Source organism: Phalacrocorax carbo, chromosome 4 (genome assembly GCF_963921805.1).
Source record: "Phalacrocorax carbo chromosome 4, bPhaCar2.1, whole genome shotgun sequence".
Lineage (NCBI taxonomy): Eukaryota > Metazoa > Chordata > Aves > Suliformes > Phalacrocoracidae > Phalacrocorax > Phalacrocorax carbo.
In genome coordinates, this window is record NC_087516.1 from 40,246,331 (window position 1) to 40,273,564 (window position 27,234).

Sequence of the window (27,234 nt, forward strand, 5' to 3'; positions counted from 1 at the left end):
TAACATCTATTCATAATTTCATTTTGAAAGGTCCTCGGAACAGTTTTTAAAGAAACATCTAGGAGGCATATGTCTATTTCAACATTAATATTTTAATAAAATGCAACTAAATGGGAAGGAAACTGACATAAAATCTCTTTCACATTCTCTCTCGCACACGCACACACACACAACTTGTGAATGGTGCCAGTTGATAGCACCTGAAACTAATCAGAGTCATCTTAAGAATGAGCTCTGACACTTGTGTAGTTTGGAGGAGTTGAAGTTTAACAGGAGGAGCTATTAGTACCTTTACGATAATATCTACACAGAATAATAGATTATTGCAAGGGATGGGAGGAAAGCTCAAAGCCATTGTTTGGCAACGGCAACAGTTACTGTGATTTCATCTCAACCTCTGACATATGAGTGTTGGCTTTTTAGGAAGTTAAAAATCCTATTGTTAAAATTAAGGGGGAGTGGTCTGTGTATGAACCTGATATGAAAATGACCACAGTGGTGGACTAGATCAAGGATTCCCTCAGCCCAACATCTCATATGTTTGTGTCCAAAAGCAGACCGCTTTCAAAGTAGTATAAGAAAAAGATAAAACTTTTCCACAAAATATTGCTCTACCCTCCAGTAATTTGCGGCTTGGGGGTCTCCTATTCCAGAGGTGTATCTTCAGATCCATGAATCTTTGTGATTCAGAGTCTCCTTGCTTTTTTGTTGTTTTTTTTTTTTTTTTTTTTCTCCAACAAGTTCCTCGGCTTAACTGCACGTTGTCTACTATGCTTTTGTTTTCTTCTGAGCCTACTTTCTCTGCAGTCCTCTCCCTTTATTGGACAGGTTGTTTCTTATTCGCCTTTTCTTTGTCAGTCATGGTTGTACAATCTTTATTGTATCCTCTCCCAGTTATCTCATTTCAGCCTTTTTTTTTTTTTTTCTGTTTTTTTTTTTTACATTTGAAACAAAGTATGCATGATTGTTTCAAGGAAAAAGGTCATTTGGTTTCATAAGCTACCTATCGATTCCTTTGTTGCAAAACTCACTGTTAGAGGTTAGTTATCTCAAATATTTGGTGCTATCAAGAAACAAAGCTTAGAAGCAATTGCCACCCTAAGTAAAATATTTACCAGACACTTTTTTAAAATATGAAGATTTATTAGCACTTATGTAAGAAAATTCTTGGAAAAGAAAGTATAGCAGGGGAGACCTACACAGGAGATCATCTGTTTTAAAGGAAATATGACTTTTTTATTTTTTTAATCTGACTGAAGGAATAATTCCTAGAAAGATGGAAGATACTTAGATTCTATGATGTCACAGCACTTCCGTGTGTATAGGTAGTCTCAATGTGTTGATTTTGAAATGATCAATTAGATCTGAGAACTAAAACAACTGATTGCTTTTCTTCAAATATTCCGGAACACAGAGCCCTAGAAGGGTGAATTAAAAAGGAAAAAAAGGGTAGAAAATGCATGGGTTAACTAAATAAATATGCATTCAGCTATTTAATTATATATTAAAATGTAACTTCATATATAAAAATTATTATGGTATGAACCAGGTTTGAACAGATTTATACACAGTGTTTCAAAACAATCAACCAACAAAACCACAAAACAAACAAACAAAACCCCTAAAACCGAAACAAAACCAGCAAAATTAAATTAAACAAAAGAAACCAACTTTACCAACTTTTTTTGGTGACTTAGAGGGCAGCACTAGGTCAATCTATTTAGACAGCATAAAGTAAATGGATGAGATATTTATAATTTATAGGTAAATGTGAATTTTCAGCCATAGTATTTTTTATTTTTATGTAAGTTTTAGTCACTTTTTTCCCCAGAAGGCTGAGAAGTGAAAACTGTAAAGAAAAATTGGACTTGTGTTCTAATTGCACTTTTGGTGAAATATTGAATGTCCTAAAATGATGTTACATTACTCTGTAGGCTAAGGTACAAAAATGCTAATTTATTGCTAGACTGCAGCGCCCAATTTGCATTCCAAATCAGACTGCAGAGCTCCCCAAATGAGTAGGTGCCCTCACTGTGTATTTAACCTATGCTTTTCCTGAGTAAATTCATAACAGTATGTGTGTTTGTATGTGCTTCCTCACATATATACCCACATGTGGTGCTTCACCATTTTTAAAAGGTTCAGTTTTTTTAATAGGGACTTGAGGTGTACAGCTAATTTTGGATATTAGCAATCAGAAAAAGAATTGATGCAAGTACTGTTATAAATCTCTGAACTGCCCTTAAATTCCTGTTTACTGTGACACTGACAGATAATGTGTAGGGTGCGTATAATTCGCAGCGATTGATGTAATGTATTAAATTGTGCTTGTGTGTGTGTATAAACACACCATTGCATACAAAATTGTACTGTTATAAAGATGTTTTCTGGAATATTATAAAGGTAATTGTGTGTATTTGTTGTTATTTCCAGATGATACAGGTATATGAGAAGGAAGGAAATGAAAAGTCATATTATTCTTAAATGTGCTGATACAGGAGGAGGGGGGAGGGGGAGAGGGAGCGAGAGAGAGAGAGAAAGGCAAGTAATACAGCATAAAGAACCCACAGGCATCTGGGCTTTCCCACTTTAGTGGCAAATAGGGGGAATTATGGGTTGGTGGTCTGCTTCCCGTTAGGAGGACACCCCTCCATCTGTTTTCAGTACAGCCTGTTTCCAATTTAAAACACAGATTTCAATACAAACCTCAATATCTTTTCTCCATTTTATATGCAAAGTGAGGCTTATGAATCGGTGTCACTGCCATAAGGGGCTCAGACCAAATTTCCCCCCAAAATTCACAGGCTGTTCACTTGAATACCTGCTTACAGTGGTACACAATGGGCAGCTTTGAGAAGAAAAATTGATAATCTTCACGGAAGAGTAATTTGAATGAAATTACACTTGACAGCCTGTTTCCAAGCAAACAAGGAGAGTGAGGGAGCCTTAGCTAAGCTCTGAGGACTTGCCTAAGCCTCTGCTGTTGGAGCTTCCCAGGGAAAAAACATCCACACTTTTTCCTACATCTGACTGAAGCTTTTGATTAATTCTCTGTAGCTGTTTCTAGTGAAGAAAGGTAGCCATGGAAGAGAATATGGAAGAGGGACAAACACAAAAAGGTATTGTGATAAAATTGCATTCTCTTTGCAAGGTGATAATTATTTTGCTGTTTCTTATTTGCTTTAGCAGCATGCTGTAAGGTTAGTGAATATCCTTATGTGGCAGATGGGGAAAGATTTTTTTTTTTCTACCGTTTACTTCACTTGTCCCCTGCAATACCACCTAGCATAATGTAGCGATTGTCATCTGATATCTACTATTAAAAGAATCTAAATAGCTAATTTTACATCTATACTAACAATATTGCAAGCATTTAATGCAGCCTGCTTCCCAAACCAGTCTTTGTTAACCTTCATTTATTTCATGTTTTCACGCTTGTCTAGCTGGGTCAAGGGAGTCTAGTGTGAACTATGAGAGAGCTACTCACACAATATTTGGAGCCAGTTGCAGTCGGATATCTAACAATGTAACCAGTATTTACACCTTGAATGAGAGTCCAGACTGAACAAAGACAGGGGGTATATTTTGTATATATTTAGGCAGTATTGAGATTTCTGTCTGGGTTTTTTCCACTTTTGCTTTGCGGTGTGTTTAAGCAGCCTTGCTGTAGTTCTTATATTTGCATTGTAGAGGTTTGCATTTTGCTGAAATTCATTTTGCATGTTGCAGCTAAAATTGCTTTAGCAAGATGTATACAGCATGTTCAAAGCATTTCTGTTGCACTGTTTCTGGTCAAGTTGAAAACAACTAGTGAATATTTGCCACATTAAATCATGTACACTGTTCATTTTGCATTTATATTGAATTCATTTCCATTTTTGAGGAGTACTTAGGAACTCGCCAAATCATTTAATATAAATTGCCTGTAAAGGCATATTTTTCTGCAGTAATACGATATTCTGTTTTTCTGCTCCCTGATCAATCTGCTTTCTATGTGTAAATGTCATGCCTTCTCATTATAAGTGACCCATTTAGACAGAATGCAGCTTTGAATGGTTTATAGTCTTGACTTGATCTAGATGCACAGTAGGTAGTCATGAGAAGACTAAAGGAGGATATATGTGCCCCCTCTGCGTGTATACATACTTTACGTTTATAGATAAATAGATTAGTGTCTGGTTGGTGATTTCAGCAGTTTCTTCAGTTGAATTTTATTGTTTGCAAATGGCAGAAATAAAGGAAAGTACGAGACAGTTCAGTTTTGTATTTTTTTTCCTAAAGGTAAAATCAATACTTTTATTGTATGGTTCATATTATTTAATGTGTGCTTTACATTTAGAAATTTAAGACATGCTTTTTTAATGCCTGAAATGTATTTTTTTGCCTTCTTAAAACAAGTGGATTGAACTGTTTGACCAATGAATCAAAATACTTCATTGTTACGGAATGATATTGCCTGAAGAGACTGTGAAATTCAAAATCCCTGAATTCTTATTAAAGAGAAAAAAATAAGAGAAAAAAAAAAGAATAATTTTGTATATTAAAAGAATACGTTTTTATTGATAAACTCTCTCCTCATTGTTCATATGATAAGCAGCTGAATGACCAATAGCCACTCAAAATGGTGTGATTAGTAGTGTGATTACAACAGCTAACACTACTTGCCCCCCACCCCCACTTACAATGCCATGTGTTCAGCCTTTTTTCCCTTTAGTGGTACCCAGCTGTCATCAAAGACAATGACAGAAGAATGTTAAGAGCTTACAAATTATATGTATTTTGTCTTATTTTTGTGGAAGGGGATGCTGCTTAGTTGCTGTGACCATACCTGCAAACCTGTCATGTCACGCTGTCGTGTTCCCACTTCAGAGTACGACAACTTTTAACATGTAAAGTTTGAAGAAAATTTGCAATTCAGGTGGAAAATGAAAAACTATTTTAATTTTTGAATTTTTCAGGGTGTTTGAATGCAGATGTTGGAATTATAGTGAAATATAGGGATGATTATGAAATCATGGATCTCCAAGGTTTACAGTTGACAAATACTATTGACTGTTATTAGTATGACTTGATACTTCTCTTTCATAAGTCCTTCCTGGGGCTTTTTTTTTTTTTTCTTTTATTTAGCATGATCTATCTACTATGTGTTTAATTAATATCCATAGTGTAGTTCCAGGTCATCTGGACTAGGTTTTTCTAGCTGTAGTGTCCCAGTAACTTCAACTGTAATTCATATATTCTAATTTTTGTCCTCCTGTCCTCCTTGCGTGAAACTGTTTCTTTCCTTCTCCTCTGCTTTCCACAAAATCAATGGAGTATAAATTGTCACAGCTTCTCAGCTCCTGTGCTCTTCACAGCAGATGCCTTGAACCTCCCACTGAACAGCATTACGTCTTGCTAGCAGCCATGATGGAAGTGAATAGTTTCATATTGATGCATTTCATAAATACGATAAAGATAGTTCTAATAAGAGGCTTGTAGATTTGGAAGTCTTGTTATTTTATATAAATTTATGCAATAAGATATTGATAAGTGCAAACATAATTCTTACCGTAGTGGTTCCTAATAATGACCTTCTGCCTTACACAATCTCTGTACATTCTAGTCTTTATCACTTATGATTTTTTTATGGCCGTATCTTGGAAAATTATCAGTAGGGAAATATATTACGTATGTTTTCTGAAAATAAGGAATTTCTAGAAACTGTATAGTTCAGAGTAACAATTGGAAAACAGAAAAGGACATTTCCTCCCCCCCCTTTTCTTCCTATTGGCCTTAGAAAGCATCGTTTCTTCTTGGCATCAGTACCCTTAATATGGTAAATTGAGATAATGCTGTTGTTCAGCAGCTTTCATATGTAAAGTTGTAAAAATTGAAACCAAGAATAATATGTATTCATTAATTTTCTGCTTTAAAGTATTAGAAGGCTTGGTTTCCCCTACGTCCCCCCCTACCCTTTTTTTCCTTGATACCACATTTTCTTTGCTTGCAAGCCAGTACAGGTTGGGGAGGATATTTCAAAGGTGTTTGCTACAGAGCTGTCTGTAGCTGTCCAAGAGCTGAAAGTGTCTAGAAAGTCTGGCTGAAATATAAGCTATATGTGAACATTAAAAATATTCTAACAAAGTAGAAAGTCATAACATCTCAGAAATATCAACTTGTTCACAATTTCTATAATACTGACATTACGCTTCATGCCTAGAACTGTAATATACTAAGAGCCTTGATTGTAAATTTGCTGTCTGGAAAACCCTGGATAACGAAAGCCTGTAATTTATTTGACTGGTTCATTTTTCAGAAATGATCAGCTCCACTTAGAAGCAGAAGTTTCACTGATGTCTTTAGGGATGCATGCTAATTTTGAAAACCTCATGCATAAATTTGCATGTGTCAGTGGTAGGTCTCAACTGCCAGTGTTTGAAAGACAATGACGTCAAACTGTTAGCTTTGCTATGTAGAAAAAGGTATCGGTCCAATTCCTGCAGAACAGGTCTTCCTTTTGAGAAAGCACTAAGATTGCAGTGATGTTCCTAGCCCCAGCCATTCGTCCCAATAGAAAACTTTTCAGGGGGCAAGGACTGTAATGTTTTGCATTGTGTGAGACTTGGTACAGTGGAGTTTAGGATTATTTTAACCACATATCTATTTCAGGAAAAAAGAAGCATTCTGTAGCACAGCAAGGCATACCACTTTCACTATATTGAAGATAAATGTGCCTTTTTTATGGTTCATCCATAACTTCACATTGTAGTCTGAATTCCTTTATAAAATAAGCTCTTGGGAATGGATGGAACATCTGTGTTTATACAGCAGCAAACGTAAGAAAAATCTAATTTTACTTAAGCTCTCTTGGCTGTAGTATACCTAACAAACACAGGTAAGGATCCACTGGCAGGACAGCAAAAAAAATTATAATATTGTTGTGACAGGAAATGGTTGAATACTAGAAAATAAATAATGAGTTAGTATTTGGTCTCCATTAGTGACTTAAGTGCATCTCCAGTCTATTATAAAAGCTTTTTCATTTGTTCCACACCATGCCACTAAAGCAGAGCTTTAAGCAGAGCTTTAGAAGAAGTCATAAGGAGTCTAGTATGCTCTCAGTAATATGTACACACAGCCTCTGCTTCTTCAGCCATGAAGGGTTGAATTGCTTCCTCTAACTTCAGTACTTTTTGGAAAATGGCAGACTCTGAGTTAGCAGGGTACTATAGACTAGATGGAAGTGATGATTTTTATTTCATATTAAGAAATAAACTAACAGCTAAATAGTCAAAATGCTGCTGGTATCCCTTGTAAGTCTAAATCTTCTAGATCTTTCTAAATATTTTTATTTACCTCTAAAAGGGAACAGTTGTCCAGTTTCTCACTTGACTATTTTTAGGAAGTTGGTTAAAATAAAAAAGAGCAAATGTCAATGTTTTGCACTTTGATTTTGGTGAGTAACTATACTTGTAAATAAAGCCGAGGAGTTATTTTCTGTTCTTTGATGTAAATGCCCAACTAAGTGTGAGCCATGTTTGTATCTTCAGTTAGTTTAGATCCTTTTTATGTTGTTAGTACTCTGTCTAGTCTTTTAGGACCCCTGAAGGACAGTCAGTTTTGTGGGTAATTTGGAAACAGTTTTTAAATTTGGCCTTATGAGTAGGAAGTAGAAGACATTTGCTGGCTGTTATACTTCATATAAAACCTGGATTTGCAATGCCTAATTCTTAAAGAAACCATAATGGGCATAGGTCAATCTCTATTTCCTTTGGGAATATATTTTCAATTCTACTCTTAGTTCCCAGGCTTGTGTTCAGATTGGATTTTTACAAGTTTTTTCAGACTAGAATGGTCTTAACTTTCATCACATATATTGTTATCTGTTCTTAAAAGTGTGTGCCTGTATAGTAAGAATGTCAGGTAAAATACTCACTCACTTGACAATAACAAAGTCACTAAGAGTAAATAATTGCCCTTCTTAATCTGTGTTAAATATGGAGGTAAATTTTAGCATCTGGCAAAGTATCTCACCACATTTCCTGCTTAATACTCCTTAGTAGTTAATCAATAAGGTTTATTAAAGAAAAATGCAATAACACTCAATATGAATTTGAATTTAATAGTTTCAGAGTCATAAGAGTTATTCTCCTTTACGTAGTAACTACAGACTAGCTTACTTAATATTCTTACATTAGAAGCAGTGAGTTCCATAGCTGTAATTTGAATATATGTTATTATCCAATACATTAGGCTTTTATTCACAGATAATGATGTAAATAAATTTAGTCTTGCTTCCTTATTTAATCTTTAACATTGAAATGTCTCTGTTAATAGTAGAAAACTTTGTATTACAGGCTTAACATCATACTAGTCATAGGCATGAAAATCCAGCATTAATAGGACCTAATTATACTTTTAGATATATATTCTTACAGGGCAAAAAGCATTCCAACTACCCTAAGGCAGATGGAATCCTCAATTCAATGTGTGAGAATTTAAGTCTTCATGGTAATTTTGACACTTGTATGTCAATTTCATAATTAAGCTATTTTAGAAATAAGATATTTCATAAGTAGGAAATGTAAATGCTTAGAAAAGGGTGTTGAATGTATTTAAAATGTTTGATTTATACTAATTCTTGGAAAAAATTCTGTATCAAAACAGCAATATAAATTTATAAAAATAGTTTTCTACAGTTTGTGAAAGTAAAGGCTTACTTTGGAGGGAAAAGGGGTATTTTGGGTTTCTGATTCCCATGAAAAAATAAGCATTTTGTAATGAAAAACAATACTGCAGATATAGCAAAACCAAATTTGATCCAGCTTAGTGCTTAGGCTCCTTGTGGAGAAGAATTGAGGGACTGATATACCTAATATCTAAAAATTATTCATTTTATGTTGTAACTATGCATTCATTTCTGACAAGCACCTTAAACAATTTTGGCAATGCAAGTTTTAGCCTGTTTGAATTGCCTGCCACTGCACTAAGATTCAAGATGGAAGGATGGATGGAATGCTGCTGGCCTCACATAATGACAATGTTTGCTTTCTCGAGACGATAGTTTTGAACTGTTAATTCTCCCTACAGAAACAGGTGGGCATATGCTTTCCTCCTAATAGTTTTATATGGAGGACTAAATAAAAACTAAGAAAAAATATTCCACATTTTTGGGCTGTTCTGCTTCAGATTGTAGACACTGTATGATTTAATAAAAACCATAAAGCACATAAAGACCTGATGGCTGTTGAAAAACAGAATGTAAGAAAGGTGAAGGTGAATATTGAACTTTTCAAGTATTTTGTCAGTTAATATTCCACTTGACAATTCTATTTGAGAAAAATTTTCAGTCTATTCATGCAACTAAAATGCATAATTCCTGCCGATATCTTATCACATGATTGATTTCTGAGACAGGCCAGCAAGTCCCACATCGATATGTTGTCACAAATCTTTTGCTTGAGGGGGTGGGGAATTACAGAGACTTCAGTTCCAACATGTAAGGAATGAGAAACAAGTCTCGTCATTTCCTCAGCTGCAGAGAGATCAAACTCAGAATTATGAGGGTCAAAGATAAACACCAAATAGGGATTAACTGTAAGAGCTGTGAAATTATGTACACATATGCTTTAGGGCCTTATGAAAGAAGGCCAGTGACAAAACAGGTATTCTGTTAGCATGTTCATGCCAACTCTCATACTACAATACACTAGTCTCAAGAAGACTAAACTTTCTCTTTTTCTTTCTCTTTTTCCTTCACCTCCTCCAATTTAGTCTCCTTCTTACTAGTCATCACGTAGGACTTCAGCAGTGCTCCCAAAATTTATACAGCAGCCATCCAGGACAACATTGTTCCAAATAACAGTTGCTAAAATATCACCAACTACTATTAAGTGCAAGGATTACTCTTTTTTTTATATATATTTATAATACCCCTGATATTAGCACTTGGATAGTTTCTGAAGAATTTTTATTTGGTTCAAATAGCGAAAGTTTCATTTATTTTTCCAGTAGTGCTAGCAATACAACTGAACAGCAAATGAATATCACAATAAATTTAATATCAATTTGCACAAAAATCTGTCTTTTAATAGTAGTGTGAGGGGAGCAGTGCACTTACTGCAGTTGAGGTATAAAACTAGACTTCAGTAAAAGGTGCATTTGCTGCACTTTTGGTACATGAGCTTTGCAGGAAATTGTTACTGCCAGCGTGTAAATAACTCATAAATTATAGTATTTGCCATTCCAGGAAGCATTCCTCACTTCTCAGTATGTTCCATTTGTACCCCAAGAGTGTAAAAAAAAGGTAGCTCTTTGTGACTGCTGTCCTGGTTTTCCTGATTTTCAATTTTCTGTGGAATCACTTTCTTCTTAGCATCTGGAAGGCAAGGAAATGAAATTCCACATAATTTTTTAATTTCTTCTGGGAATATGTAATATAAGATGACAAGTGATGCATGCTTATTAATTAAGTCATAGCTGGTCACATCCTACTTCTCAATCTGCATCAGGATGATTTTAATATAGGTGAAATTGGACATTAAGGATGAATTTGAAGGAAGACAGTATAATAGCATAGTGAAGTGATTAAGCAGGGATTGCTTTGCGTTAAGGCACAATGGGAAAAAAGTGAGGATGATTGTGCTGATAGTGGTTGGAAAGAGGCAATATGATGAACAGAAAAAAAGGAATAAGCAGTATAACTTGAAAGACCTTCAGGGGGTTTAAGAAGTTTGAAATTGATATGGAAATAGAGGAAGACAATATTAGAGGTAAAAGAATGAAAGATGCTAATATTTAGTCTTTCAGACAAGACCTATAGAGGGCCTTGATGGAAATTTTAGGCGTTTCTTTAGAAATAAAAGGTCTGTTTTGAGATAGAGTGTTTTTAAATGGCTTCCAGATCTTTACATTTTAGTCTCTCAAGGAAAAAAAAAAAATCTCTTCTGGTCTTGATAAATTGATATATGGCTGAGGGGAAGAGGGAGAGGAAGTTTCATTTTATCTTAAAGGGACGAGAGATTCTCTTAGTTGGAAAAGGAAAGTATATCACTCATATTCATGGAAAAGTTATCACAGTTGACCCAATGGCCTAGTTTCTTTGGCGAGAAAGCTGGTACTGCATACCCTTGCCTAGCAAGGTGATGTAGCCAGTGTGGGAGGCTCCACATTGTAGTGGCACCCTCTACTACTGGTGAATCAGCTTAGCTTTCTTTATGTAATCCATCAAAGCTTGCCACCCCCTGATTTCCCACCAAATCTTCTCTTACTCTATTAAGCTATATGCAATAATAAGCAGCTGACATAATTTTGAATTACTTTAAAAGCCTTTAGAAAACAGCCATGGGAAGACCTTGGGATATCTCTTTGCAGCTCTCAAGTGAAGACACATTTCACCATAGCTAAGAGCTTGCGTATTTTTATACAGGAGTAAATCCTGAGCTTCTGGTGTCATGGTTTTGATTGGCATCTCAGGAGGTAGATGAGGAAACCTGTCCAAGCCAGGTACTCATCCCTATGCTTGGATGGCATAGAGTTCTGATCCTTGCCTCACCAGAAGAAAGCCACTACCTACATCCTGTCATGTTCTACTTCCATTGACCATGTTGTTAGCTCCCCATCTCTTTTACCCTTCTATTACACATCTCACTTCAAAGAACCCTTGACCTTCAAAAGATCTGCTCTGATATACTGCAGGTTACTAACAGTACCTTGAATGCTTTAGGAATTCTTAATACTTGCAGGCTAGAATCTGCATACAGAATTTGACACTGTGATATGTTTCTCTAGTATGACAAGGAGAATCTGGACTGTGGTGAGCAAGAGACTGTGCCAGCTTCTAAGGGTGAATCTTCTAAGTCTGCACTAGAGGTGGAAGGCCATGGAAAAATTAGCACTGTTGCTAGTTCTATTGTTCCTGTTCTATCAGTAAATAAGCCTTAGGTCTTAAGACTGTTCTTTAGCATTTTATATCAGTAAACATTTGCAGTTCCGGGTGTTTTTCTTTCTGATATCTTTTGAAACTCCCCCCCCCCGCCACCCCCCTCCACCCCCAAAAAAAAGTCTAGACTCTAGGTATTATGGTGGCATATAAAGCCCTGAAGAAACTTGAAGACAGTCTCTTTGTTAGCTTATAGAAGTACACTGCAGACCATATTTCAGGGTTTTACCTGGTCATCTCCTTGGTCTTTTGGGAAAGTTCAAGTCATACATTTTGACCCATAAAGCCCAAATGGCCTGAGAATGTCATGTGGGAATTTATGGAACACCTTGAATTTCATGGTGTTCTAGGCATGCTGGCAAAGACATCTGTACATAGCCTACTGATAGAGCCCTCTCTGAATAATTTGTATATGCTGTGGTTCGTGATAAGCCCTCGGTAATACTACCAGGAACTGCAAATTCTGAGGCGTTCCTATTGGATAAGGAGAAGTAAATACACAGTTCAAGTAATAGAAAACAGAGCATTTACCCTCCCCTACAAAGTACAGGAGAATTTACATTTACTTGTTAGAGAGGTAGAAGGACTTTTGTTCCAGAAGGAGGCATATTCTTGATCTTACTCGAGGGAGTGTTTGTGGGTTACCTAACTAACTGTGAAGTCATTCAGTGGAGGATTGCATTCCCTGTTAGCAAATGGCAATATACAAGCCAAAGTTGCCTTAACCTTTTCAGTAAATTAATCCTTGCCCTTTACCAGTTAGACACCATATTGCATCCTCATGTCATATGTACAAATTGATTTATACTCAGCAACTTCTAGCTTGTTCTGTGACCTCTATGGTGAAGATTATATTTCCAACTACATTTTTCTGCATAATTTATTTACCATGTTCATGGCACAACTTGGAGGCTGGACCTGGTCTCTGGGATGCTTACATTTGATATGCTCACTTTTCAACCAAGGAGGTGGGGAACAACTGAGCAGAAGGTGCTGTTGTCGTCTGGAGCAGGCAAATGCTTCTGTGCCCTACCTGAGTACAGTGTTAAACAGGTCAGATAGCTGCAGTAGAAGCAAGGGGGAGCAGTAGCTGCTATTGGGTGCAGTGAGCCCAGATTCAACCTCTCTGGCTGTGGATTAGTCCATTGTGAAAAATCTTAACTGAGCAGATGTCCATGAACAGATTTTTATTTTTACTGATAATGATAATGGTAAAATCAATAACAATCTGAACTCTGCATATGGCTCAAAAGCACTTATAAACTTTAAGAGGATAGTGTTTTTCATAACAGTGATCTACCGATAAAAAGCATGTACTTGAACTTATGGAGGTAGTAGGTTGGTTAATCATTGTAAATAGTAACTCAATATGCATAACTGAAGATGAAAGTAAATGTCTGAAATTGCCTTGAGAAAGGGACCATTGACTACTGGCCACTGTGTTGTTCGTAAAGGTATTCAATTGTATTATTGAACATTGTATTATTGATTTTTAAACTGAGTAGCTTTAGCGTGAAATGCTTCCCACTTAACATGGTTTGCCTTGGTTCATGACTTGTTGATAAACCACTCCTATATAGAAAAGGAACTTACATTTCTAGCTGAATGACATAAATACAGTGATTTACTTTCTCATTAAATAGTCTGAATATGTTAGATAAATTCAATGTTTTTCCTATTTGTTGGGATGCTTCAATATAGCAGTACAATTGACCTCGGAGACTTTCTCACTGAGAGGTTGACCACTACTTCTGATCAACATACACTTTTAACATTATAAATAAGCATAACCTTGCTTTCCCCTCTGCCTTTCCTCTTTGTATTAGGTTGCAGTTCCTTATAAACACCTGCAGATTCTCTTTGTAGTTCTCACGCTATTCAGAAGAAACTTATTGCCATGTTACTTAACTAGATGGCTGAACTAGATCAAAATGAAACATTATCTTGTTTTCCAAGTGTTCATAACTAGCTTGAGATCTACTCCTCTGAGCCATAAAACTTTTATTCTATTTAGTCTTGACTATATTTGCTACATCATACTTCCCTTTTGCTGGAAAATTCATAGTCCTAGTAGAGTATTAAGGACCACTTTCATTCACACTACCCACCAATGTTGTAGAAATGAGTAGGTTTTTCTTGTAAATGCACATATTTTCCTTGATTTTAGGGTAATGCTTCTGAAATTATAGACAAAATTAACTTCAAAATCTGGAAAATCAATGACCGAGGCTCTGACCATGCAAAGGCTTCATGTACATATCTGATGTCATGCACTGTGACTAATCCCATTGGTTGTATACCAGTTATTCACATAAGCAAAAAGGAAGCATATGCGCAGTCTTTATGATTAAGATCTAACAATGCCATGGAGTAATTTGCATGTAGCCATTAGGTTTTTGACAGGAAATCTGTGAGAGGATATGATGATGCAATTTAATAGACTCTGAGAGGAGACTGGAAGGAAGGTTGAATGGAGTTTATTAGCTGGAGTTTTTTTGTTTGTTTTGCATGGTATTACAGTTGATTAGCGTGCTTTGCGGTCTCCCGTGGCTGTCTGTAGTTTCCAAGAAATTATTATTCTTTTCTTCTTGGCTGTTTTAATTTTTAAGGGTTTTTGTTTGTGTTTTTCCTTCGAATTACTAGATTATGGATTCACTTTTGGACAGAGTATACTGGACCTTCTAGTGATATTGAAATACTTTGCTAGTGTGTCTTGTTCACATGCTTAAGCCAAGCCGATCATCAAATTTGCTGTGCAGATGGAATTTTCCCCAAGGCAGGCTACTAGTGACCTTCTTACCTTTTCTCTGCAACATGGTCATAGTCTGCTTTCTAAGATTATCTGGGAGTTTAACTTCATTAAATTCCTGCTGCTAGTGCAGGGACAAACACTGGTGTTATCCTTCTCGCTGTCCCCTTGTAACAAACTACAGGTAAGACCTTTGGTCTTCTAATGCAGGTCTGAAGCAGTGTATTGGTTAGTTGCCTGTATTTTGTGGGCTAGAGTGGAGCAGATGTTTGATAAATCCTTCTGAGCAGAGGGCCTATTACAGGGCTTTCTGCTATTACAGGGTTCTGGACTCTGACAACGTCTAGTGTGAACACAGAAAATGGGCATTTGTTTCTGAGATTTTTGCCATATAAACACTGCTGTTTAAAATCTTAAAAGGAAAAATGATACTATTGTCAGCTGTGTGTAGAGTTTGCAGGAGTAGCTTCTATCATACACTATAACCATTCTTCACACAAATAAAATTAACCAAAAAAGGTACTTATCACTGTGAATGTCCTGAGTTTAGTAAAACATATATGCTACAACACCACCCATGGCATGTGGCATAAAGGCCAGAAAATAAAAACTAAATTTATTTCAGCTGTTCAATGGCATAGGGAAGCTACCATTTCTCCAAGTTGTCATCTTTCAGAATTATTCTATATTTATGAGCAGTGTTCACTAGTGAAAACACTGGAGTAATTATAACCTAGAAGTGAGTAGGTTTTTTAGGTCAGCTGTGTTTCTGCTAATGGTTCAGACAGGATATTTTTCTCCCCCTCCCCATCTGGAACAGTCATTAAATATTGAAGACACAGGGGAGCCTGTTAGGGACATTTGGGGTCTTTTATCAGCTTTATGGATATGTTTGCATATGGAGGACTTCTGCTGTTAGTATTTTCTTCATGCCCATACCATCAGTATTACCTGTGCTTCCAGCAGATATCCTTCCATTATTACCTGTCATATCCCCTTCTAGAAGATGAAAATATGTACTTTATTGCGTATTTATTGAGATCCTTAACTTCTAAAATCCAGTTCAGGCACCTCTGCATTTCTTGACTGTAATTGCAATACACAGATTTCAAAATTTTAAAGGACCTGTAGCTAGCTGTTGGGTGTGCTTTGTGAATATTAAACACAACCAAAGAGCTGAAATATACTGTTCTTTCATGATAGAAAAGTACAGTTATGTCCACGCCTGGGAAGTTACCTTCTAACGCACAGTTATTCCTGCTTGTCTGTCTTCATTTAATTCTCATATTGTTTTATTTTTATTATTATCTTTTAAGGTAGTCTCTAGATTTGATGCAACTGCTGCAGTTGCTAAATCTTGTGGTATCCTCAGGGATCTCATTTTTCTCTTCTGGTTGTTCTTGCCCTCATAATTCCTGATCTTTTTTTCTGAGTGCGTACAAACTGTACCTCAAGCTGGAAAGATGGACTGTCTACTAGTAGATATCTGAAAGTACTGCCACTCGGGAATCGCTGATCTGTAATCATTACTCTAATCTCATGTCCTGACAAGGCGATAGACTTCAACATTGCTACAGAATGTGGTTGTTTTTTGAAAAGGATAATTTTACTAGGCTTTTTGTAGTCCTTCAGGGACAATGAATTACACAATGGCCCAGATGTAACAAGCAATATAAGAATAGCAGTCATTAAATTATTGCAGTCATCCTTACTGTCCTTAATCTGTTACATTTTTTCCATAACAACCTCAGTGTGATAAACTGTATAATTTAAAGCTTCTCTACAGAAATGTGATGAGGAATAATTTGATGAGGGGTAGTAGTGGGTAATAATGCTGGACAGTTTTTTCAGGTAGGCATGGTCATAAATTCTGTAATAAATTAAGCTAGTAAGTACTAAATTATAGAATACTTGCATGGTTGCATGGAATGAATGCAATGAGACAAATTTGCTCTTTGGAAGCGGGGAAGCATGTTAGAAACCTCCACAGGAATTCATTCACTATTTTCAGAATATGAAAAAACTTTCTATATTTTTCATTTTAATGATGTTATGCAAAAAGAGGGTAATTATTGGCATTTGCTTTATGCAATTTCTTTGACTGTTTTTATTCTTTGTCCATTATGACTCATTTTATGAAATTGTTTGGTTTTCCTTTTTTAAGAAAAATTGTTTGGTTTTCCTTTTTAAAGAAAAATTAAGGAAACACTAGCCTCTTTTCTAAGCGTCTTTATGGTTGTTGGGTTAGAATAGCAGTCGCTCCGTCAGTGTCACAGTGTTTATTTTAATCTCTGAATTAATTTTCTTGGTTGCTAGGCAATTCTACTCCATAGTTTTAATGGAAATGACTAATTCAGGGTGGTCTCATTTCAGAATATGCAATTGTTTGCTTTAAAACTGAAAGTATATTTCTCTGTGACATAATGCTTGACAAATACTCATGTCAGTCCACAATTTTATGACTGTAGCTAATAAAATAACCACATTTCTGTTATCCAGTACTCTATTTTTTGTACATCCCAACAAAGCCATTGTAAATGTAAGGTATTCTGTACAGGCAGAATTGGGCTTTTATTTATATGTAGAGGATAAATATCTGCTCTGACGTCTGACATTTTAGAAATTTTTACAGGCAGTTTATGGAGCTGGTTATGTAGTATGTATTTGGAGCTGGTATTAGTTAAGTCATTTTACATCCTCAGTGGCAATGGTGTAATAAGTGCTATGTATCTGAGTTACTCAGCTTGCAGATGTATTCAGCAGGTTTTGCTTATTAGCAGTGCAGGGAAGTTCAAAAATATGTACGTATATTCAAAGTAGTGATAACCATCTTGTTAAAGAAAACCTCTTAAGAGCCTGTAGTTCTGGAGCTGTTTTTCATATGGGAAAAATATAATGCCTCAAGACCGTTTCAATACTATTCTTATTCAAGGACAAATACAAAGGAAAAAGAACTTTAAATGAAGCTTCAGAGGTTCCTCAGTATCAAGGTAGTTGCAGGAGCATAGGCCTTGTTTGTTTTGTTGCTAGCAGCTATGCTTTCATTTCTTCTGAGCTATCAGCTAGTGAAATACTGTCTTTCGGTTGTTATCTCCATTCCACTCTTATGTTTCCGTGCTGGTGAACTGCACAGCTTAGAAATGAATGAAATCCACGCTGCTTCTCTGTAGAAGGAGGAAAGCATCCTGTGGGCCAGAATGCCAATGACGTATCCTAGAAGGCTCTGTGCTCCTGCCATTGGTTCAAGGTTTATCAGCTCAGTTTCTCTAGCCTGCAGCATCATTCTGCATGCTTAATTGCTCTTTATTATCCTTCTCCCTAGTTTATAGTAAACTTGTCTTCCTGATAGTGACCACCTTTTTGGAAGATAGTGCACTGATGAGCACAGCTGATTTGGTTTATCTGAATAACTTGTTGACATCAAAAAGCTAAATGATGAGTCTAATTTTGTCCAGTTCAAAGACATAGTATGTTATCAAGACAGAGGAGACTGGGAATCCTATATATTTTAATCGTTTTGTATTAAGTATACAGTCTTTGCAGTATCTATTAATACAACTAGCCTCTGGCAATATCTTCCAGTTGCTGTCGTCCAACTTTAATTACAGCTGATGATGGTGTTAGGTAAGCAATAATACTGTGTTATTTTGGAGATTTCTTGTTGGATTTGAGAGAAAACAAACTTCAAAAATCATACCATTGTAAGTATTTTCAAGACTTTTTCAAAAAGATATAGGGGAAAAAAAAGATCATTTAGCTGTACTGCTCATGGAACAATGTGCTTTTATCCAGATGTTTCTTATATATGAGCTAATAAGTTGGGTAAATAGCCAGAGTGTTTGCAATGGTAATGATAATGTACAATAACAGTAAGAAGTTGGTTCATTTGTATTCAATATATACTTGGTAGACCTTCTCACTTTTTGAAAATGAGAGGTGGAATATGCAGCCAAAATTCATAAGACACTTCATTTTAGTGAGCTCTCCCAGCTCACCTTAACCTGTTTTACCACTTAAAGAAAGCAGTATTGAGGTGATAGTTTTCTGTGAAGCTGGGTTATGAAACTCCTGCAGCAGAAGCTTAAAAATGTTAGTGTGGATGAAAGTGAACCTGTAGGGGATATGAAATAAAATTCTTAATGAACATATGCCATACCCCTGGTTCTGTGAGGTAGAACATTTGTATAAACTGGTTGTAAAAACAACTGCTTTATTGTAATAACATTACTAGGTATCAACAATTGCCTTTAAACAAATAGGGTAAAAAGAACAAAACAAAAATCCCATCAAAGGATATAATCTGAAACTGATTATCTATATAATTTATATTTTTCAATTTGACCTACAGAAATTCCTACAAAATTGTTTGTGCCCTTGAAACATCTTATTGTAACTCACTGTGTCTTGGTTTGCCATATGTGAAAAGCCATATAGCACATATATAAGCTTTCATTTCTTCCACCCATTCTATGACTTCTTTATTGCTTTAGTAGATTATATTCTACATTTCTACAATGGGAGTCTTATCTTAACTGAGACCTCTAGATACTAAAGAAAGATGAAACATCCCAGGGAATGCTTAGTGATTTGTAAATAAATAAATAAATAAATTGCAGCAATTAAAAGTTCTTTACATTAAAGGTGGAATACACGGTAATTGAAGTATCTTGTCTATCCCACTTCAGTTTCTAACCAAATATTTTATTTAAATGAGCAAAACTAAAGAAGATGCAATCATTATGCATATGGCATATGTGTTGTTAAAACAAAGAGTGACAGACCTTTGATATTTAGCAGTGACATAATCTAAGGCAGAATGCTGTGCTATACATATGGTGGATGTCTGTGCAGTGTGCCAAAGGAAGGAACAGTTCAGAAAGTTAACTGCAGCCCTTTCAAACGAACTGGTTTTCTTAGTGATAGTAGACATGTAATATGAAAAGTTCAGGACAGATATGATTCTACTAGGGATCAGTGTCTCTTTTTACTCCTTTTACACAAGTGATACCCAAGAGTGACTAATTGGCCTGTGTTTGCACACCTGTTTGTTTTTAAAAAAGTATGCATTTCCTTGAAATGAATGGCTGTTTTTCCTTAGGAAGGTGACTGCAACATTTTCAGCTAATGAAATGATGATGAACTTTGTTCTGTCTTTAGCAGCAGCAAACATGGACTTTGTATTAACAGCACTTGATGGAATATAACCCCAAATACAAAGAAAATTTAAGGCTGACATCTGGAAGGAGATTAGCAGGCCTAACTCTTAATAGAAATGTACTCAAGAGACTGTTTCTTAAATGTATCCACTTTCTCTGAATACATTTGTTGTACTGCCTGCAAAAAGAGAGACTCTGAGTATCTTCTTCAGTGGTGAACGGGATGTGGTCCCTTTGTGTCACCGTGCATCCAGTCTCTACTCAGAAGCATAAGCATCACCACCATTTAATTTATCTTAGTGGAAGGAGTATGCTGTGTTGAGCTCTGTACTGCTGTAACAACATTTATTTTTGTTACTTAAGCTATCTTGTTTAAATCTGTTTTTAGATCTTTCTCTAACGCTGCTTTCTGCTAACAAGATGTACACTTAGATTAATTGTTGAAACAGGCAGCTTTCTGCATATCCACCACTTTGTTGCAAGTTTGAAGTCCTCTTATATAGCAGCTCCTGAAATCATGTGATATGAACAAAATCTTTGTAGCTGCATTAGAAAAGTAATTTCTGGCCTTTATGATTTCAAAGAAAAAGTTATTCTTAAAATCATATATGTAACATATTCTATCAATCGGATATGGGTTACATGGAGGCTATGGTGGTGCGGCTAAGGTTTTTGCATGCATATGCCCTATCCTCATTTTCATTTGCATTCTTCCAAATAACTTGAAATGTTGTGCATGGTTTTGTGGTGGGTTTTGATTTTTTTTTTCCTCCTTTGGCTTTGGTATTTTATTTTTAGGGTGAAATCACATGAAAGGCAAAGTTAGCCTTTGCTGCTGACATGCTGAATAATAATGAAGAGCAGTTCTGCCCTCCTTGGGGTCTGACTGCAGACAACAAGTGTCAACACTAGAATGACCGAAAACAACATCAAACTGTTATAAGCTTCCCTAGATATAAAAATAAGAGGGAAGGATTTATTGCAAATGAAACAGATGAAGTGCAAGACATAAAGGTCTCTGAAGTTAGTCTGTCTAGTACGTGGGTTGAGGAAAAGTGGATGAAACTTTATCTTCAACATCCAGTCAAGAATTGTAACAGCAGGGTAAACTCACTAGGGAAGATTAATGATAATGCTAAGAAGTCAGTCCAGTGAAACACTGACCCATGTACCACATTCCTGAGGAAACATGGTTTTCACATTGTATACGTGAGTGCTGTCACAACTCCTATTATTTCCTTATGCTTTGGAGAACAAAAAAACCTGCTTCTCAAAGGTGTGCCTCAGGGGTGGTGGAGGGGGGGAAAGCTTTGTTTCTGGGGCTAAGTTATTAGTCTTAAACAGTGTCCTTGGGAATTGTCTTCCCCATCCCTTAAGTGAAGGAATTGAAAATTCTCTCCTACTGCTGTATTATGAGGACTGCAAATTTTCTTTGTTTAGTCTTTTTTTTTTTTATTTAGACCATAAGCATTTATTTCTTTGTATGATGGCCAGAAAAAAAAAAAAAAAGAAACCTCACCCCAGGCTCAGTTTTTTTATAATCTAATATCTGAATGTAGATTAGTCCTAATATATCAGTGTATATGTCACCGCTTGTAATGATTATCTGAAATTTGATCCAATCTCTTGGATAAGCTCTTTGAGTTAGTACCTTGATGAAGGATCAGGCCTGTTTAAATCCTGTACATAGCCAGAAAGTGCTAAGTTGTTGCTGTGACTCAAATGTAGATTACCAAAAGCAAGCAAAAAGGTGCCATTGCTGTGAACTTGGAATGGTTCATTGCTCATGAACAGTGGAGCCACATATAAGTTAAAGGTCATACTAGATGACTTTTAGTAATGAAGTTATATTCATCAACCAGTTATATTATGTATGTCACATCCACTATACAAAAAGGAATGCTTTACTGACATTTTTGGGGATTTTTCTATTTATTGGGACTGTTTTCCTGCAAAAGAAGCTCTAGCTCTACAAAGTCAGCTTTCTTTTTCTTTTTTTTTTTAACAACACTTATTTTTGGCCACATATTCAATGTCCTGGAGTGTAGAGATAATGTAAATATTTTGTTAAAGTGGCCAATATAGTTTTCATACTCAGAGATTGCAATGGCTTTTAAATGTCAGTATCCTGAAATGTTGTACAACTGAGCACTTGACTCTGCTTGAAATGGTGTGAAGGAGGTAAAGGGAGTGGGAGAGGAAGAACGAAAGGGGAAATTGCATCTTTCCAATTGTTTTCATTTTTTTTTCCAAGTGAGTAGTATTCAAAGGAAAGCTTTGCATTAATTTTGCACAAATTTGGTACAAACCTATGAAACTGCATTTATTAATTCAAAAATTTTGGAAAAAAGATTATTCTTCTCAAAATTTTATCTAATTTTATGGCAGTCTCTTGGGAAAGCTGAAAGCTTCATTCTTTTTTGCTTGATTTTTTTCCATACATAAGTGTAGTGCTTTCTTTATATTGTGACATGCATAGAAAACTATTTGTCCATAAGTAAACACTGCTGTTCCTGGGAGACAGATATATTGCTGAAAGAAGGAGTAAATATATGGCAGATTTGTTTAGTTGTGAAAAGTGCTTTTCTAAGCCCTGAGTAGAGGCAGGTGAGGTAGTAGTAAAAGGTGCTCAGAAGACAAATGTAATGTGTGAGCTTGCAGTCTTGGACTATAGTATGTGGTGGGTTGTACTAGCTGTGCAATAATGATTGTACTTTCTGAATATAACTCTACTGTAGTTGCCAGAAAAGCATATGCATAACATTTTGCAGAACAGTTTGGTTTTCTCAGTTTTGTGGAAGAAACTAAGTCCTATAAATGATGATGAACAGAGCTTCAAGAAAATATTTTGAGGGAAAAATGCATTTTGTAGAATATATGCCTTTGTTGTGCAGCAAGCATTAGGCCATCATATTTGAGTCATGATATAAAACAGACCAGTAAGACTTCCTGTGCTAGCAGCATGGGAAAGCACAGTTGTATGTTGGCATGCCTCGCCAAGTGAAATTAGGAGAGAGGAAAATGGAAAGTGATTGCAGCTTTCTCATGCTCCACTGTTCAGCAAAGCCAAGTAGATCTGGGGGTGAGCTAGTCTGGAAGAAATAACTGATTACCATTATTCATTGTCACTGCAGAACAAAAGAACAACAAAACAGTGAAGAGGACTTTCATCATGAGGGAATTTTGAGTAGCTATGTAGTACATTAGGTGGCTGCTGCCTGGAGCTGTATGGCATGTCTGCTTATGCTTTCAAAATTTCCAAGGACTAAGTAATAAGGATTAAATGATAATATTAGTCTTAATGTCATAAATGTATGAAACATCTTGAAAATGTGAAGTGGTTGCTTTCTGAAGGCTCAGGAACAAGAAAATCAGTGAAAGAATGCAAGCACCTTTAAAAAAACAAAACACCACCCCCACTCCCCCCAAAAAACCCCAACCCAACCAAACCAAAACAAAAAACCCCAAACTTGTTTTTAGTGGCATATGGGGACCTGATTTTCCTGTCTCTACAGTTTATGCAATTAATGGACTCTTACACAATTAATTATTTTACGTTAACAAGTCTTGTGACCCCACTGCAGCTGCTGCTTGGGTGCGAGCTGTCCCTTTCACTTGAGTCATGGACTTTCTGGCTCCTAAAGCAAGTAATAACAGGGCTTTCCAAAATATGTAGTCAAAGGCTCTGTGTCAAGGGATGTTGTAAAATGCAGTGGGTGGATACAGACTGAGTTTATAATGTTAGGTCATTATATCAGTTCAATGAAGACCTGCGCTTGCAGCAGCTGGATAGTGAAGTGTCTCTGATGTGTCAGAGACCGTCAGGGCTGTATGGTATTACATGAGCTGCTGGAGTTGCCAGTGGCTGGCAAATGAGGTAAGTAGATGGACTGCTAGTGTTTAGTGTAGAAAGGGAGCTGTTAGGACATGAGGTTCTCCACCTTTTATTCTGTGTCTAGGGGATGTGATATGATATCTACATGATATTTTACTCTTGCTATTTGCTATTGAACAAGAAGCTCAGAGAAGAAAACCAGAATCACTTTTCAGCTAGAAGATATTTCTGTAGTAGTTATGCTGGATCTGTGCAAAGCTGTGTTGGGGGTGGCATTGGCACTGAGACTTTAGCCAGAGAGGAAGCCTTGAGGACTTTTGCATTTTCCCCAGGCAACAACACAAAAGAGACAGAAAATGCTATGTCTGCTAGTTGAAGAGTTCCTGTGAACTCTTAGCCCTGTACCTCTAGTTATCTTGCAGTGCTGCATAGGATGTCCCTGTTAATTTTTATAAAAACATTGCTTGGAGTATAGTCCAGTGCTAAAGTTGTTCTTTGGTGATACTTGCCAAAAGCTGAGTGCAGCATGTGCAATCAATCATAAAATGTTCCTCTAGTACAAAAGAGTGAATTATCTCATTTTTACTGCCTCAGTCTTTGGCTTTGGGAAGTGCAGCACAGTGTCAGGAAGCATTTGCTACTGTTGTCAGTATTTTGCTGCTGTTTGTCATGGAGATAGGAGGCATTGGACTGGGATCCACTGGGTGTTTTCCCTAAGCTGCTAACTAGGAAGAGAGACCAGGCTTGGGTAGGGGAAGGGAGGGTTACCTAACAGTGAAAGCAGATAGTAGAGTCTGATTTTTCCCTTCCAGAAGTGGTTTGAGAAGTGGATAGAAAGCTGAAGTAGTACTTTCTTCCCTTCCAAAGTGCTCCTGTGGACATTGATGCCAAATGATATTTGGAAAGCTCCACTTCCATGGAGGCAAAAATCCTGAAATCATTCTCTCACAATGATTCTCAATTAAGGATGTGTTGAAGAGAAACTGAGATGCCTTTTAGTCACTGGTAGATGTAAAGCAGATGATCTTGCTGGGGGTGGAGGGGAGGGAAGGGGAAGCAAATCTCCACTGAGTGAGTGTGCATGTGTGTACCACAAATTTCATGGATCAAGAGGGAATTTTTAGGAATGCTTTAAAGGGCACATCTCTGTGTCTACACCTGTCCCGTTGCCATTTTCAAGTCTACAGGAGTGTAAAGCCTAAAAGAGATCTTAAAGTTGTTCAAAGTAAAGCTTGCTAGATTTCCCAACCCTGAGGGCAAATTAATTTATTTTCTTTTAACTTCACTCTTTGGAATAGTGGGAGGTTTTTTGGCTGTAACTTTAAAGATTGCAGCCTAGAGGGATACCATGCATAGCCAATTTCATGCTTAATAATTGGTTTTGAAAAATTAGTAAATAAAACTGTGGTTTAAATTGGAAAATATTAGCATAATAATGGAAGTCCCTGTGTCTGAGAGAAGTTGAGTGTAAGGAAGAGGGCAAAAGAGTGGAAACAGCAAATCAACACAGGTGTGTATCTGTGTTACTGGTGTCTAATATCTGTGAAGAATGAGAGATTATGGATTTGATAAAATATGTATTTTGGCAAATATTAGTAACATGGTTTTATAATATTCTGATATTTTGAACAGCAAATATAGAGATGAATTTGCTGTGTAAGGAACAAGGCAAGGTTATAAACAAAGATAATCCTCCTGGGAGATAGAAAGGAGAGCCACTATGTTACTTTTGCATGGCATATTAGCATGGGCTTAGGGAGCACTTTGAAAATATGGCAGATTTGGGATTTAATTTGGGGAAAAAAAAGAAACTAGAAGAGCCCAGAGGAAGGACTGAGTGCTGAGTAGTGTGGGATATAAAGAATGTGCATGGGAAAGGTGGCTGGGAGTGAAAGGGTTGTGTGTGGTTCACCATCTCTATAAGCTAGCTGAACCATTAGACAATACTGCAGGGATATTCTATATAACCTAGAATTGCAATTCTTACCACTTACTGACGCTGACTTGTCTAGAATAAAGTTTTTACCTTTAAGTTTGTGTGGTGTCTGTGATCTCAGGCAAGGATAAGGAGTGTTTGCATTCGCACCTGCCTCCTGACAATAAGTTAAAAAAAACTAAAACAAGAGTATGTTATATGGACACTATTTATGTCTGCAAGCCACATCAGGTTTGGAAACATCAGTTTCAAGATGTGAAGTGATACCCACTCTTAGGTGTTAATCAGAAAGATATTTGTGCTGGAGGGCAGGTAGTGGAGAAACAGTCCCAGAATTTTGGTAATATCAAATAGATGCAGTATGGGTTCTTATAGCCAGGAAACTAATACATGTATACAAAATAGTAGAAGTAAACATAAATAAACCCACAGTGATTTAAAAAATAGCCTGTTCTACAGATGCTGCAGAAGGCTGCAGCTATTTTCTGCTCTCTGCATGGTTCCTCAGATAATTCCATTTGGTAACTGGTGACACATGCCGTTAAAATTAATTGTTGACTTTCATTTAAAGTGACAAGGTAATATTGCTAAGAAACAAAAGAATGTACATAAATATATGTTAAATATGTATTTTTACATTTGGTACTATGCCATTATGTATATTTAGTTCTCGTGATAGTTGCCAGTCTCTTCAAGCAAATTATTTATATTGGAATAATCTATTTGCAGACAATGAAAAGAACAGAGGGAAACTGGGAAACAAAGTAGGGGGAAGCTTTTTTGAGCATGCCTGTGATAACATATTTGTGAAAGGGCAGAACAGCATGGAAAACCTGTAACTAACCTGCACACAGTTCATTTTTAAACATAAATCTATGATGTAACTGTCTCACAGAAATCACAGGGTTTTAAAATTATTTTCTCCTATGATGGCCACCTGTACAAATACATTCTGAAATAACCATTACAATTCTTATAGCTTGGGAGAACATTTTAGTGTTTTAATTCTGCCCAGTTCTAGCCAAGAATGGAACATACAAAACATATTTGATTCCCATTACTCTTACAGCAATATTGACTTAGGTTTGTGAAAGTAGTTAAAAATATAAATACACAAACAAAGAATGCAGGTTGTTATGGTAGAAATTTCTCCTTTAAAGCAACAAATACATTGGAGGATTAAAACATTAAAACATATTACAGCTAACTCTGTTTATAGTGTTCTGGCCTTTCAAACTGAACTAAGATTTTGTTCCAGACATCTTTGTAGTTCAGTCTCTGGGATTTAATCTCTGTAATGTGTTACACTCGCTATTGTCCCAGTGAATTTGTTGACAGACAGTAATTGGGTCACTGCATTGAAATGCCCGATGTAAGCCCTGAGTTCTCCCTGCTCGTTGGCAAGGCAACCACAGTGGTCCAGGAAACATGCGCAGAGTGGGCTCCCGGCCTGCCGCTCTCAAATGGTGTCACTGGAGGGCAGGGAGGAAAAATTGCTTGGGTGCTGAAACCAGCAGCAGATTCTTCCCTGTTTATTTAATGTGTGGATTGTCTTTCAGTGGTGGTGGTGGGGATAGAAATGCAAACTTACAAATAAAATGAAGCAATGCACAGCAATTGATGCTATACATTATG

The 27,234-nt window shown here is 36.4% G+C and overlaps 1 protein-coding gene across 2 annotated transcripts in view; it reads left to right on the plus strand.

Moving 5' to 3' along the window:
- Positions 1–2,553: 2,553 nt before the first annotated feature.
- The window catches only part of GPM6A (glycoprotein M6A), a 128,919-nt gene continuing 104,238 nt past the window's right edge, over positions 2,554–27,234 (plus strand). Inside the window, exon 1 of one of the 2 annotated variants that reach the window (XM_009502798.2) lies at positions 2,554–3,119. In XM_009502798.2, coding sequence (XP_009501093.1) covers positions 3,083–3,119 — 37 coding nt within the window. In that variant the 5' untranslated portion in view covers positions 2,554–3,082. Of the gene's footprint in view, positions 3,120–23,616; positions 23,706–27,234 lie in introns of those variants that run through there. The other variant, XM_064449684.1, reaches the window with a different exon arrangement.